Consider the following 16,874-nt stretch of genomic DNA (forward strand, 5'->3'; position numbering starts at 1 on the left):
GGTTTGTTCATCTGAATTGAGGCGGGGGATGTCCAGATTGTCTGGAAATGCATGCATACGAGATGTGTCAGGAAGAGCCTCTGACGAGTAAAGAGCAGAATAGAATTTCTTAAATTGATTGTTGATTTCTTTGGGATTGGTAGAAGTTAAATCAGCTGCAACACAGATTTCAGGTATGGTGCTGCAAGCAGCGGATTGTCGAAGCTGGTGAGATAACAACTTGCCAGCTTTCGCTCCGTGTTCATAGAATTTTTGCCTCGACTTAAACAGAAGCTGCTCCGTTTGTTTGGTGGAAAGATTGTCAAAGATTTCAGGAGCCGGAGAAGAGGCATATCTATTGTCCACATCTAGCAAGCGTTTGGGGCGTTGTTTGTTATCATACGCTGGGTATGAAATCATTTGGCCCCTTAGATATGCTTTACATGACTCCCACACAGTAGAGTGAGACATGTCAGGGGTACAGTTGATCTGTAAAAAGATATCAATGTGAGTTGATATGTATTTTTTAAAAGGCACTACAGGATAGAGGTAGTGGGTCAAGTCGTCACGGGTGTTGTGACACAGTACTGTCCGGAAAGCAGATATCTAGCTGGATAGGGCTATGGTCTGAGATAACGATGCTGTGATATTTGCTATAAGTTACAAAAGGAAGAATTCTATTGTCCAGCAGGAAAAAGTCAATCCTAGAGTATGAGGGGTGGACTGTAGAAAAAAAGGAGTACTGTTAAGCAGTGGGACTGCTCCTCCTCCATGGATTAGACAAATTATAGGATTCTAAAAATGAGTTGATTACTGCGCCTGATTTTGAAAGTACATTGTTGGGCTTCGGTCTGGATCTGTCTAGACTTGGATGCAATACACAATTTAAATCTCCGCCCAATATCAAATATCCTCTCTTTAGTTTGTCATGGTTGCTGGACCGGAGATGGGTCTCTTGGAGGAAAACAATGTCTGGACTTAAGGACTTAAGATGACCATACACTCGGCTATGCTTGACCACCTGGTCAATTCCTTTCACGTTCCAGCTGATAAAGCATGTGGAGCCTAGAGTTCGTGTATTAGGCATAGTCATAGTAATCAGAAATGAATGTTAGTACAATCACATGGCCAGTGTCCTGAAAAAGGTCAGAGCAATAGAATATAAAGAAAGAAAAAAAAGAGCTAAGAACAACAAATACCCAGAAAAAAACCTTGGATCCCTATGCTGGGCTTCCCCCTGTTGGATGGCTGCATCTACCTCTCCTAGACTAGAGAGAAATGCTACCATGTTAAACTGAACCTCAGTAGAGCTCTATCCAAGGAGAACATAATCAAGTTTACACCTAGGGAAGAGATTCTGAAGGGAACAACCTTAGTTATTTAAGATATACTATGCAATATGCATATTTGAAGGATAGTAAAACAATATATGAAAGAGAAGGAATAGGTTCCCCCCTCCCCCCGACAAACCCCATCCACTTGGGATGACTTAAAACATAAATAAATATTATATACATATACACATACATACATACATACAGTTGAAGTCTGAAGTTCACTTAGGTTGGAGTCATTAAAACTCGTTTTTCAACCAATCCACACATTTCTTGTTAACAAACTATAGTTTTGGCAAGTTGGTTAGGACATCTACTGTAATTTCCGGACTATTAAGCGCACCTGAATATAAGCCGCACCCACTGAATTTAATTTTTTTTTTTTTTTTGAACATAAATAAGCCGCACATGTCTATAAGCCGCAGGTGCCTACCGGTACATTGAAACAAATGAACTTTACACAGGCTTTAACGAAACACGGCTTGTAACAAAAATAAATAGGCTTTAACGAAACACGGCTTGTAACAAAAATAAAAAATTAGCAGTAAGCTTTAGTTGTCTTTTTGCACTGAGTCAATTCCTCACGCTGCTGTTTCCAACGTCTTATCATCGACTCATTAAGACCAAGCTCCCGTGCAGCAGCTCTATTTCCATTTCCAACAGCCAGATCAATCGCCTTCAACTTGAAAGCTGCATCATATGCATTTCTCCGTGTCTTTGCCATGATGAGGGTGACAAAATGACTACAGTAATCAGAATGATGGCAAGTTTGAGAGAGCTCGATTTAATCTAAACAGTAAACTAAAAAGTTGTTTGACCTTAACCCTTTCGGCAATTTCATTGGTCTAATGAAAGCTTCATGCCACCAAAAAACTGAGCACGTCTCAGAATGTGTTTTTTTGGAGAAAAAAAAATTGAAAGCGGGAAAAATCCATATATTAGCCGCGTCATTGTTTAAGCCGCGAGGTTCAAAGCCTGGGAAAAAAGTTGAGGCTTATAGTCCGGAATTTACGGTACTTTGTGCATGACACAAGTATTTTTTCCAACAATTGTTTACAGACAGATTATGTCACGTATAATTCACTGTATCTCAATTCCAGTGGGTCAGAAATTTACATACACTAAGTTGACTGTGCCTTTAAACAGCTTGGAAAATTCCAGAAAATGATGTCATAGCTTTAGAAGCTTCTGAAAGGCTAACTGACATAATTTTAGTCAATTGGAGGTGTACCTGTGGATGTATTTCAAGGCCTACCTTCAAACTCAGTGCCTCTTTGCTTGACATCATGGGAAAATCAAAAAACAAATCAGCTAAGACCTCAGAAAAAAATTGTAGACCTCCACAAGTCTTGCTCCTAAGGATGAACCATTTTCAAATGCCTGAAGGTACTACGTTCATCTGTACAAACAATAGTACACAAGTATAAACACCATGGGACCACGCAGCAGTCATACCGCTCAGGAAGGAGACGCATTCTGTCTCCTAGAGATGAACGTACTTTGGTGCAAAAAGTGCAAATCAATCCCAGAACAACATCAAAGGACCTTGTGAAGATGCTGGAGGAAACTGGTACAAAAGTATCTATAGCCACAGTAAAATTAGTCCTATATCGACAACCTGAAAGGCCGCTCAGAAAGGAAGAAGCCACCGCCATAAAAAAGCCAGACTACAGTTTGAAACTGCACATGGGACAAAGATCGTACATTTTACTGTGGCTATAGATACTTTTGTACCAGTTTCCTCCAGCATCTTCACAAGGTCCTTTGCTGTTGTTCTGGGATTGATTTGCACTTTTTGCTTGAAAGAAAAATAGAACTGTTTGGCCAAAATTACCATCTTTATGTTTGGAGGAAAAAGGGGAGGCTTGCAAGCCAAAGAACACCATGAAGCACGGGGGTGGCAGCATCATGTTGTGGGGGTGCTTTGCTGCAGAAGGGACTGGTGCACTTCACAAAATAGATGACTTCATGAGGCAGGAAAATGATGTGGATATATTGAAGCAACATCTCAAGACATCAGTCAGGAAGTTAAAGCTTGGTCGCAAATGGGTCTTCCAAATGGACAATGACCCCAAGCATATTTCCAAAGTTGTGGAAAAATGGCTTAAGGACAACAAAGTCAAGGTATTTGAGTGGCCATCACAAATCCCTGACCTCAAACCTATAGAAAATGTGTGGGCAGAACTGAAAAGGCGTGTGCGAGCAAGGCCTACAAACCTGACTCAGTTACTCCAGCTCTGTCAGGAGGAATGGGACAAAATTCACCCAACATATTGTGGGAAGCTTGTGGAGGCTACCCGAAACGTTTGACCCAAGTTAAACAATTTAAAGGTAATGCTACCAAATACTAATTGAGTGTATGTAAACTTCTGACCCACTGGGAATTTGATGAAAGATATAAAATCTGAAATAAATCATTCGCCCAACTATTATTCTGACATTTCTCATTCTTAAAATGAAGTGGTGAACCTAACCGACCTAAGACAGGGAATTTTTACTTGGCGTAAATGTCAGGATTTGTGAAAAACTGAGTTTAAATGCATTTGGCTAAGGTGTATGCAAACTTCCGACTTCAACTGTACCTTCACGTATCTGAAATTACATGATCATTGATGTTTACTGATCATGAAAAGCATAAAGTTATTTGCTGTACAACTCTGATGATAGGGCTGAATGTGCGATAGGGCTGAATGTGCGCAATTGTTTTGCATGGAATAATTAAACATTTGTAGTTCTGACTATGCTCAATAGGTGATGATATTAAAACAAATAGTTATTACATTTATTTCACAATCCCTTGAAAACGTTATGTAGTTGTCAATGGTTTTAGCGGAGCTGGGGGTTTCGTTTCTGTCTGTAATGAAGCCCTTTTGTGGGGAAAAATGTATTTGGATTGGCTGGGCTTGGCTCATCAGTAGGTGGGCCTCGCTCCCATGTGGGTGGGCCTATGCCTTCCCAGGCCCCTGCCCAGTCATGTGAAATCCATAGACTAGGGACTAATTCATTTATTTCAATTAACTGATTTCCTTACATGAACTGTAACTCAGTAAAATCGTTGAAATTGTTGCATGTTGCGTTTATATTGTTGTTCAGTATAGTTTCTATGACATGCGCCCCATAAAAATACACACTTTAATCTACACAGGTTTCACACATTTGTTGTTATTGTTGGGCAATCAAAGTGGCACTAGGCTACAATCTGTGGCTCCATGTGTAGCAAGCAATGTGGGAGATTTCTAATCAATGCAAAATTGAATACAAATTATGGAATTAAATGAGCTAAATGAGAATGAGTAGGCTACAACAAGCAACCATTAGGTAGGCTGTTGTTTAATCTGAATGTAGTTGTTGTAGAGAGGGATGGGAAGCACAGCAAAATAGCTTCAATTAGCCTAGGTATCTTAGCTAAAATAGATTAACCTAACTTCATTACATCGATTTGATGCAGTCAAGAGAAGTACTACAAGATGGGATGATTGACAAACTTGTAGATACTGTAGGTTATCTAACTAGCACGAGTCTGTATGGCTACACTCTCATGTCAAACTTATCAGCCCCTGCCCATCCCCCACACTGCTGCAAGCAAACAGATCTCCCAAGTCGCACAGGCTGCACAGCAAGCCAGTTACCAAGTTTAAACAATGATTTTTTTAAACACATGTATTTCGACAATCCAGATATCCGAGAAAAAAAACATCTAGATATTATTCGATAGTGAAATTATTTAAAATACTCTGGCTAACTTACATTTTTTAGACCATTGAAACAACTTTTTGAGATGGAACTCCCGTTAGAATTATTCATTGTTTGATCAGGAGAAAGCCATGCATGCTTAAAACGATGAAAGCGTAGCCTAGCCCAAAGTCATATTCAAAGCCTATCGAATGGAGAGAAAAGGGAATATAGCCTACTTTTTTTTTACTGCTAGATACTTATGGAGATACTTAGGAAGTGTTTATTATTTAACATTTTGACAAGTTTAGGCTATATGGCCCTTGCATCCGACAGAGAGAAAAACAATCTTTTCTGACTGGACATTTTGCACTGCTTTGGTGGAATTTTTTGCGCTCTCTTGCGTTCAGTAAAAGTATTGTCTTAATCGGTTGTTGTCTAGTACTGTCTTTTTGCTAGCTAGAGCCATCTACTTTAAGTGCCGTCTGTCTTCCCAGTAGCCTATTTGGTGTGTGAACTGTTGACTGCTCATAACTTGCAGCTGATTGTTGACACATCAACCAGGATTAATGAGCAGGGCAATTTGTAACTGTTGTTGTTTTGGTAGTGGCTGTATAGTGGCTGTATAGTGGCTGTTTTGGAGGGGAGTGGTTTCTCCTCTCCTAGGAAATCAACAATTAGTACAGGGAGGTGTGCACTTCACCTCTGCTAGATAATTAGCAATTAGTGTTAGTACTTAAGTCTCCCCTGTTTTCTCAGCCCCAGCTGTAAGCGGCGGTCGTGTCAGCACCGGTCTCGTCGCCGAAAACAAAGACAGTTCTGCCGAGTTGTTCTGCGAAGTTGTTCTGCGAAGTTGTTCTGCGAAGTTGTTCGAGGAAGGCACGACTCTCTCACTTGAGGATCTAACCTTGTTATTTTCAAATGATCTCATTTTGCTCTTTTGTAGCATTGGCAACCATGTGTGTTTTCTATACCTGTTTGCGTCTCCTTCTAGACATTAGACGCTCCCCACCCCTTTGCTGCAACCGTTCTAATTTAGTGTACCCTGCGCACACAACCCATGAATTCCTGGTCCCCGGCAGTGTTTGGAACTGCCGATCTGCGGTCAAGAGCGCTGAATTCATCTTAGCCTATGCTGCCATTCAGTACCCAAACTTTTTGGCCCTGACGGAGACCTGGATCACCCCAGAGAACACTGCTACTCCAGCTGCTCTCGTCATCGGACTACGTATTCTCTCATAGTACGAGAGCATCTGGTTGTCAAAGTGCTGGCACAGGCCTACTAATTTCTCCTAAATGGAGACGATATTTCTCCCTCACTCACCTGTCTATCTCCTCATTTGAATTCCATGTTACTGTCACTTGTCCACTTATGCTTAACATTGTTGTCATCTATCGCCCACCAGGTACCTTTAAAGTTCCTCGATGAGCTTGAAACCTTTAAGCTAATTCCCTGATGGTCACCGCTCTTCGTACTGGGCGACTTCAACCTCCCGATGTCTGCCTTTAATTAATTTCTTTCTTCCCACTCTTTGCCTCTTTTGACCTAACCCTTTCCCAGTCCCCTCCCACTCACAAGGCAGAGAATACGCTTTACCTCATCTTCACTAGAGGCTGCTCAGCCCTCCCTTCCAACTCCGTGGCTGAGTGACTCATTGCGAGCTTACAGGGCTGCGGGCAGCTGAGCGAAAATGGTTGAAAACGAAACGATCATCCTTTCATTCCCTCCTCTCTACCTTCCGCTGCTAAAGCCACTTTCTATCAATCAAAATGTTAAGCTTCTGCCTCTAACCGTAGGAAACTATTTTCCACCTTCTCCTCCCGCCTTAATTCTCCAACCCCTCCCTACGACTTTGTCAACTACTTTGAAAAGAAAGTTGACGACATCCGCTCCTCATTCACTCAGCCTATTGAGTCCACTGGTCCCACTCAGACAACTACCCTACGCCTTGACTTCTTTCTCCCCTCTCTCTCCAGATGAAATTCTGCGACTAGTGAGGTCCGGCCGACCAGCAACCTGCTTGTTCGACCCTATTCCCTCCTCCAGACCATCTCTGGGGACCTTCTCCCACTCCTCACTTCTCTCATCCTTAACCACTAGCTGCGTCCTCTGCCTTCAATGCCAGAGACGCTCCCCTCCTCAAAACCAACACTCGACCCCTCTGACGTCAAACTACAGCCGGGACCAGTCATTGTCTTTCCATAACACTTCAGCGCGCGGTCTCTGACCAATTCTCTTGCTATCTCTCAGAACAATCTTCTTGACCCTAACCAGTCAGGCTTCAAGACTGTCCCCCTCCCGGAGAGCAAAGAACCGTGGCGTGACCCTGGACAACACCCTGGCGTTCTCTGCAAATATCAAAGTCAGTGACTCTGCTCTACAACATTCTTAGAGTACGACCCTACCTCACACAGGAAGCGGCACAGGTCCTAGTGGCAGCAGGTAGCCTAGTGGTTAGAGCGTTGGGCCAGTATCTGAAAGGTTGCTGGATCGAATCCCGAGTTGACAAGGTAAAAATCTGTCATTCTGCCCCTGAGCAAGGCAGTTAACCTACTGTTCCCCGGGCGTCAAAGACGTGGATGTCAATTAAGGCAGCCCCCGCACCTCTGATTCAGAGGGGTTGGGTTAAATGCGGAAGACACATTTCAGTTGAAGGCATTCAGTTGTACAACTGACTAGGAATCCCCCTTTCCCTAATCCAGCCACTTGTCATCTACTGCAGCACACTGTTGGCTGGGCTCCCCACTTGTGCCATCAAACCCCTGCACTAACTTGATTTCCCCCCGACTAGTTCTGACTTTGCTGATGGCTACTTTATTGAGGAAAGACGTACTTACTATGACTGAGATACAGTATTTGGTTGTCCAACGTAGCCAACGTTATGATGAGTGCACTAACTAAGTCGCTCTGGATAAGATCGTTTGCTAAATGACTAAAATGTAAATGTATATAACATATTTATTGAAATAGGTTATGGCAAATAGGAAAATAATTTGGAATGTCACTCGTGCTGTACGCTGCCACTGCGAGGCACCAGTCAAGTTCAAATAGGCTAAACCGTTGTCTGTCAAATCAGACACCCAAACCTACTACGCCATTTCACACATTTTCACTAATCCCCATATACGTGCAACAGGATCCGGGTGAGACTCACCGACAATTAGGCCTATTTCACAGTGATGGTCATCGTATCCACAGGTCATCATGGTGCCCACAGTGTCGTTGATCACCGACACAATGTCAATGTCAAAGTCCTAGAAAGAAACAGAAACAAGACATAATTAACTTATCAAGTGACTCACCTAGTAGCTAGTGTGCTGTGATTGACATCATTACGCATGACAACACCTATGAAGATCAACAAGTAAAGATGCAGGTTGTGATCAGGCTAGTAGTGCTGTTCTAGACTGATCCTAGATCAACACTCCTGGTCCGATATGTTATTAGCAGCAAATTTAAATCACACACAAGTTACATATTAGTTCCCTAACCCTGTAAGTAGTCTATGGACAAGGTATGACAGCAATCCATGCTTTGGTTTAGTTACCCTGTGACTGTTTCCAAATCCACACATTTTAACATTTGTGGCACAAATCCCATGCATCGCGCTTCATGTCCAAATCATCTTCGATAAGCTACACAATCAATTTCAGATAATTTAGCATTTGAAAAACATGCTAGGGAAACTAAAGCTGTGTTCGAATACCCATATTAACATACTGTATACTACATAAGTGTATACACCACAAGTTCATTTTAGCATACTGTAAACGAACAGTATCGTTTCAGTTGAGCGTACTAGCATTTTCCCTGTCTACCGGAAATGGATGATGTTGCTATGCAACCTCTTGTTAGCATAACTAGCTAGACATTTTACGATTTCGGGTGTAATCATAAATTCAATCTGGATTGCCAGAGTGCGCTTAGAGTGCCCTCTGGGCATTTGAAAATCCAGAGCATTGTCAGATTATCCGTTTGTAAACTCAGAGCGTTCAGAGCACACACACTGGACGCTCTGGCCGAGGAGTAGAGTTGATCCGAGCGTTCTGACCTCCCAACTGCACCCAAGCTAAGGTTGGCTAGCTACTTCCAGACACAAATGAGAGAACACCTCACTTTGACCATTTTACCTGCCCAAACAGAGCTGGTTAGGCTGTTTTCATGTTATCCAGAGCGTTGGTGACCAAATGTACTGCTGGCAAAATAATGCTTATTTTTTTTGCCGACGTTTACCGACAGCAGCCATATTCAACAGGTTTTGAGTGTTCGTAAATTCAGTTATTCTGCGCTCTGGAACACTCAGACGAGAGTGCTCTGAAATCAGAGTAGATGGCTAGAATTAACAATGTCCATTGAAAAGGCACAACGACTATACCACTTAGCTAAGAATGAAGTGAATAATCAAGTCAATAAAAGTTGCATAGTTAGCATTTGGTTAATATACTGCATGGCAAGTTCCATGTATTAGTAGCCAACTAACGTTAGGTAACTAGCATACCGGTACATACTACTGTAATGCTATGCAGTTCGTAAGGATAGCGTAGCTAGCAAATTGTCAGCCAACATCACATGTAATGTAATTTATTTGAAAAGTCATTACTTTATTACATTACTCAACATTTTAATGTTTGGCATAATTAGGTAAAGAAATTAATTTGTATCCAATCTTGTTGGACTTCTGCTGCATATTTTCCGTCATTTTCTTCAAATCTGAAACCGTTGTGAAGCCATACCCATTTTCGGAAGAATTGCATTATGTGCCCTAAAAGCACGGAAATGGTGTCAACTGCTTGTATACTTTGTATTTTGGCAAATTTAGTATGTCATCTGGGAACTTTTGGCACACTTACTACATCCAAAAAGTATACTACGTACTCCATTTACATCACAAACAGTACGTTAGTATGAGTATTCGAACACAGCTTAAACCAAAGCATGGATTCCTGTCATACTTTGTTCATAAATGCTTACAGGTAAGGAAATCAATATCTAATTTTGTAATTTGGGTAAACTATCCTTTTAAACAAATGTGCCCCGGCCTAAACTCAAACTAGCTTTACATTTTCTTGCAAACTAAATGGTTATTAATTTTTTCAAGTGGTGAAAGAGTCTTATTGGCGGTAAGAAAGGATGATTGTCATAATTTTGTTACATTTGAAAAAAAAACTATTGAAATACCATTATGTAAAGTAAAAATCCAAACCGGACAGTGCATGATATACACACACACATACAGTACCAGTCAAAGGTTTGGACACCTACTCATTCAAGGGTTTTTCTTCATTTGAACTATTCTCTACATTGTAGAATACTACTGAAGACATCAAAACTATGAAATAACACATATGCAATCATGTAGTAAACAAGAAAGTGTTAAACAAATCTAAATATATTGAAGTTTCCTCAAAGTAGCAATCCTTTGCCTTGATCGACAGCTTTGCACACTCTTGGCATTCTCTCAAACAGCTTCATGAGGAATGCAGTCTTCAAGGAGTTCCCACATATGCTAAGCATTTGTTGACTGCTTTCCCTTCACTCTGCGTGTCACGCCCTGATCTGTTTCACCTGTCTTGGTGATTGTCCCCACCCATCTCCAGGTGTCTCCTGTTTTCCCCATTAGTCCCTGGTGTATTTATCCTTGTTTCCTGTCTCTCTCTCTGTGCCAGTTCATCTTGTTTTGCCAAGTCAACCAGATTTTCTCCTTGCTCCCATTTTTTCCCCAGTCTGTTTTTTCCTAGCCCTCCTGGTTTTGACCCTTGCCTGTCCTGACGCCGAATCCGCCTGCCTGACCACTCTGCCTGTTCTGACCTCAAGCCTGCCTATCCCCTGGTACTGTTTGGACTCTGACCTGGTTTATGAACTCACGCCTGTCCCCGACCTGCCTTTTGCCTACTACCTTTTGGTGTAATAAATATCGGAGCTCAACCATCTGTCTCCTGTGTCTGCATTTGGGTTTCGCCTTGTGCCCTTATAGTAGGAACTTGCCATGATAGACCCAGCAGACTAGGACCAGCTCCGTCACGCTGTCTCCCTGCAAGGAGCCACCATTGGGAGGCACGAGGAGCTACTGCTGGACCTTATGGAAGGGCTTTGTTCCCTGATGGAACTTCACGGCCAAGGGTTCAAGTCTATAATGGAGCAAATCAGTGAGTTAGCTCATAGGCAGCCTGCCACCTCTGAGACCTCCCAACCACCCAGCAACATTTCTACTACTAGTAGATTTGTTCAACCTACTCTGGCTCCTTGAGAACCCCGCTTACCACCTCCGGAATGTTATGCAGGAAATCCTGGTACCTGCCGGGCGTTCCTTTCCCAGTGCTCCCTCATTGTCGAACTCCGCCCTCTTTGTTCCCGTCGGATCGATCGAAGATAGCATATTTAATCACGCTAATGTCCGGAAGTGCGCTCTCCTGGGCAACGGCTGTCTGGGAGCAGCAATCAGCTGTGTGCCATAGCCTGGAGGAATTCATGGCAGAAGTGAGAAAGGTTTGATTCTCCGGTGCCCGGGAGGGAGGCGGCTCAAACTACTGCAGGTTCATCAAAACTCCTGTAGCGTGGCAGACTACGCAGTAGATTTTCGCACATTGGCCGCAGAAAGTTCCTGGAATCCGGAGGCTCTGTTTGACACCTTTCTCCACGGAGTGTCGGAGGGGATAAAGGACGAGCTCGCAGTTTGGGAAATACCACGGGATCTCGATTCTCTCATCACCCTGGCGATTAGGATTGATGGGCGCCTACGAGAACGGCGGTGTGAGAGGAGGTCGGGTCTCAGGAACACTCGTTCGTCTGCTGATGCTGGAGCCCGGCCGAAGGAATCCGGAAATCCCAGAAGTTGGTATTTCGAAAACACCCGAGGTTCCCAGAGAATCATCGGCGACGGGTGAGTTGGATACTCCTGAGCCCATGCAACTGGGAAGAGCTAGGTTATCGGTTGGGGAATGCTCACGTAGGCTGAATTCTAACTGTTGTCTGTACTGTGGAGGGGTGGGACATTATAGTCACTTGCTCAGTTGAGAAACCCTTTTAGTGTGTACAAGTACTCTGGTGAGCCAGACAGAGTCCCCTAACTTCCATCACCCGTCCACCTTTTTTGTGTGATTCTGCCGTGGGGAGACCAGTCTAAGTCTCGCCGGGGTGCTCATTGACTCTGGGGCTGATGAAAGTTTTATGGATGCTGCCATGGTTTCTGAATTAGGTATTCACACTCAACTTCTCTCTGTCCCCATGGATGCAAGGGCACTGGACGGCTCTATTGGAGTCACCCATAGCACTGTGGCCGTTCATATACGGGTATCAGTAAACCACAGTGAGACCATACAGTTCCTCATCAATTCCCCCCATGTTCCTGTGGTTTTGGGATTTTCTTGGCTCCAGAAACACAATCTTGTTATTGACTGGACCACGAGCTCCATCCTGAGTTGGAGCCCATTTTGTCATTCTTATTGCCTAAAATTCGCACCGCCTAAAAGCGGCACAGCCCTCAGGACGTAAGCAAAGCCACGGATGTCTCTGCCGTCCCCACTGGGTACCATGACCTGAGGTCTTCAGTAAGGCACGGACTACTTCTCTTCCCCCCGCACTGTCCTTATGATTGTGCCATTGATCTCCTCCCAGGAACCACACCATCTCGTGGTCGGCTATATTCTCTATCCGGCACGGAGACCGAGGCCATGGAGGAGTACATAGGAGTCTCTGGCTACTGGAGGCATCCGTCCATCTGCATCTCCTGCCGGTGCGGGGTTTTTCTTTGTGGAGAAGACCCTGCGTCCGTGCATTGACTACCGGGGTCTGAATGGTATAACGATAAAGAATCATTACCCCCTACCACTCCTCTCCTCAGCCTTCGAACCTCTCCAGGGGGCCACCATTTTTTCCAAACTGGACCTTCGGAATGTCTACCACCTGGTTCGAATACGCAAAGGAGAGGAAGACAGCCTTTAACACAGCCAGTGGACAGTATGAGTACCAGGTCATGCCATTTGGACTCACCAATGCCCCCGCTGTCTTCCAGGCTCTGGTAAACTATGTGCTCCGGGACATGATAAACCATTTCGTGTTCGTCTACCTTGACGACATCCTGTTTTTTCCCGGTCTGCCCAAGAACACGTTCATGTCAGACAAGTCCGGTCCTGAAGCCGAGTCCGCCTGCCTGACCTCTAGCCTGCCTATCCCCTTGGACTCTGACCTGGTTTATGAACTCTCGCCTGTCCCCAACCTGCCTTTTTGCCTACCCCTTTTGGTGTAATAAATATCAGAGCTCAACCATCTGCCTCCTGTGTCTGCATTTGGATCTCGCCTAGTGCAATTATACTGCGGTCCAACTCATCCCAAACCCTCTCAATTGGGTGGAGGTCAGGTGATTGTGGAGGCCAGTTCATATGATGCAGCACTCCATCACTCTTCTTCTTGGTCAAAATAGCCCTTACACAGCCTGGAGCTGTGTTTTGGGTCATTGTACTGTTGAAAAACAAATGATAGTCCCACTAAGCGCAAACTAGATGGGATAGCGTATCACTGCAGAATTCTGCGGTAGTCACGCTGCTTAAGTGTGCCTTGAATTCTAAATAAATCACTGACAGTGTCACCAGCAAAGTACCATCACACCTCCTTCTCCATACTTCACGGTGGGAACCACACATGCAGAGATTATCCATTCACCTGCAAAGTTTGGACTCATCAGACCAAAGGACAGATTTCCACTGGTCTAATGTCCATTGCTTGTGTTTCTTCACCCAACCAAGTGTCTTCTCATTGGTGTCCTTTAATAGTGGTTTCTTTACAGCAATTCGACCATGAAGGCCTGATTCACGCGGTCTCCTCTGAACAGTTGATGTCTGTTACTTCAACTCTGTGAAGCATTTATTTGGGCTGCAATTTCTGAGGCTGGTAACTCGAATGAACTTATCCTCTGCAGCATAGGTAACTCTGGGTCTTCCTTTGCTGTGGCGGTCCTCATGAGAGCCAGTTTCATCATAACGCTTGATGGTTTTTGCGACTGCACTTGAAGAAATGTTAAGTTCTTAATTTTTCTAATTGAAATCAAATTTTATTGGTCACATGCAGATGTTATTGCGGGTGTAGCGAAATGCTTGAGTTTGTAGCTCCAACAGTGCAGTAGTGTCGAACAAGTAATATCTAACAATTTCACAATACACATGTAAGTAAAGGATTGGAATTAAGAATATAAAAATACATGGATGAGCAGTGTCAGATCGGCGTAGAATAGAATACAGTATATATGAGTAATGCAAAATAAAAACTAAAGCGGCCAGTGACTTCAAGTCTATGTATTTTGGCAGAAGCCGCTGTGCTAGTGATTGTTATTATTTAAACAGTCTGATGGTCTTGATATAGCTGTTTTTGTCTCTCTGATGCACCTGTACAAACCTCACCTTCTGGATGATAGCAGGGTGGTTGACATGGTTGGGTGGTTGATGTCCTTGATTATATTTTTGGTCTTCCTGTGATAATCGGGGGCTGTAGGTGTCCTGGAGGACAGGCAGTGTGCCTGTTGATGCGTTGGGCAGACCGCATCACCCTCTGGAGAGCACTGCAGTTGTAGCCGGTGCAGTTGCCTTACCAGGCAGTGATACAGCAGACAGGATTGTGCATCTGGAGAAGTTTGTGGGTTTTAGGTGCCAAGCCAAATTTCTTTAGCCTCCTGAGGTTGAAGAGGCTCTGTGGCGCCTTGTTCACGACACTGTCTGTGTGGGTGGACCATTTCAGTTTGTCAGTAAATGTGTACGCCGAGGAACTTGAAGCTTTCCACCTTCTCTACTGCGGTCCCGTCGATGTGGAAAGGGGGGTGCTCCCTTTGCTGCTTCCTGAAGTCCATGATCAGCTCCTTTTGTTTTGATGAAGTGAGAGGTTACTTTTTTCATGGCACCACACTCAGAGCCCTTACCTCCTTCTTGTAGGCTGTCTCGTCATTGTTGGTAATCAAGCATACTACTGTTGTGTCGTCTGCAAACTTGATGATTGAGTTGGAGGCGTGCGTGGCCACGCAGTCATGGGTGAACAGGGAGTACAGGAGGGGGCTGAGCACACAACGCTGTGGGGCCACAGTGTTGAGGATCAGCAAAGTGGAGGTGTTTCCTTCCTTCACCACCTGGGGGTGACCTGTCAGGAAGCCCAGGACCCAGTTGCACAGGGTGGGGTTCAGACCCAGGGCCCCGAGCTTAATGAAGATTGCAGGGTACTAGGGTGCTGAATGCTGATCTATAGTCAATGAACAGCATTCTTACTTAGGTATTCCTCTTGTCCAGATGGGATAGTGCGATGGCGATTGTATCGTCTGTGGATCTATTGAGGCGGTAAGCAAATTGAAGTGGGTCTAGGGTGTCAGGTAAGGTAGAGGTGATATGATCATTCACTAGTCTCTCAAAGCACTTCCTGATGACAGAAGTGGGTGCTACAGGACAATAGTCATTTAGTTCAGGTACCTTTGCTTTCTTGGGTACAGGAACAAAGGTGGCCATCTTGAAGCATGTGGGGACAGAAGACTGGGATAGAGAGAAATTGAATATGTCTGTGCATGCTCGGAGGACAGGCTAGGGATGCCGTCTGGCACGGCAGCCTTGCAAGGGTTAACAAGCTTAAATGTTTTACTCATGTTGGCCACGGAGAAGGAGAACCCACAGTCCTTGGTAGCAGACCGCCTCGGTGGCACTGTGTTATCCTCAAAGCGGGCGAAGAAGGTGTTTAGCTTGTCTGGAAGCAAGATGTTGGTGTCCGATGTGGCTGGTTTTCCTTTTGTAGTTCGTGATTGTCTGTAGACCCTGACACATACGTCTCGTGTATGAGCCGTTGAATTGCGACTCCACTGTCTCTATACTGACGTTTTGCCTGTGATTGCCTTACAGAGGGAATAACTACCCTGTTTGTATTCAACCATATTCCCAGTCACCTTGCCATGGTTAAATGCAGTGGTTTCTCGCTTTGTTTTGCACAAATGCTGACAGACTGGATATAAAAAGTCTACACACCCCTGTTAAAATGCCAGGTTTTTGTGATGTAAAAGAATGAGACAAAGATAAATCATGTCAGAACTTTTTCTACTGTTAATGTGACCTATAATGTGAACAATTCAATTGAAAAACAAACTGAAATCTTCGAGGGGGGAAAATGAAAAATAAAAACCTTACAATAACCTGGTTGCATAAGTGTGCACACCCTTTTATAACTGGGGATGTGGCTGTGTTCAGAATTAACCAATCACATTCAAACTCATGTTAAATAGAAGTCATTACACACCTGCCATCATTTAAAGTGACTCTGATTAATCACAAATAAAGTTCAGCTGTTCTAGTAGGATTTTCCTGATATGTTCTTAGTTGCATCTCAGAGCAAAAGCCATGGTCCACAGAGAGCTTCCAAAGCATCAGAGGGATCTCATTGTTGAAAGATATCAGTCAGGAGAAGGGTACAAAAGAATTTCCAAAGCATTACATATACCATGTAACACAGTGAAGACAGTCATCACCAAGTGGAGAAAATATGGCACCACAGAGACATTACCAAGAACTGGACGTCCCTCCAAAATGTATGAAAGACGAGAAGAAAACTGGTCAGGGAGGCTTCCAAGAGGCCTACAGCAACATTAAAGGAACTGCAGGAATTTCTGGCAAGTACTGGCTGTGTGCTACATGTGACAATCTCCTGTATTCTTCATATGAATGGGCTATGGGGTAGGGTGGCAAGACGGAAGCCTTTTCTTACAATGAAAAACATCCAAGCCCGGCTGTAGTTTGCAAAAACAAACATCAAGTCCCCCAAAAGCACGTGGGAAAATGTGTTATGGTCTGATGAAACCAAGGTTGAACTTTTTGGCCATAATTCCAAAAGGTATGTTTGGCGCAAAAACAACACTGCACATCACCCAAAGAACA

At 43.9% G+C, this 16,874-nt stretch overlaps 1 protein-coding gene across 2 annotated transcripts in view; it reads right to left on the minus strand.

Moving 5' to 3' along the window:
* Positions 1-16,874, minus strand: part of LOC115200353 (hexokinase-2) — a 92,182-nt gene that overhangs the window by 45,295 nt on the left and 30,013 nt on the right. For both annotated transcript variants that reach the window (XM_029763350.1, XM_029763351.1), the window contains exon 6: positions 8,141-8,240. In XM_029763350.1, the coding sequence (XP_029619210.1) occupies positions 8,141-8,240 (100 nt within the window). The remainder of the gene's footprint in view (positions 1-8,140; positions 8,241-16,874) is intronic.

This window comes from Salmo trutta, chromosome 9 (genome assembly GCF_901001165.1).
Source record: "Salmo trutta chromosome 9, fSalTru1.1, whole genome shotgun sequence".
Classification (NCBI taxonomy): Eukaryota; Metazoa; Chordata; class Actinopteri; order Salmoniformes; family Salmonidae; genus Salmo; species Salmo trutta.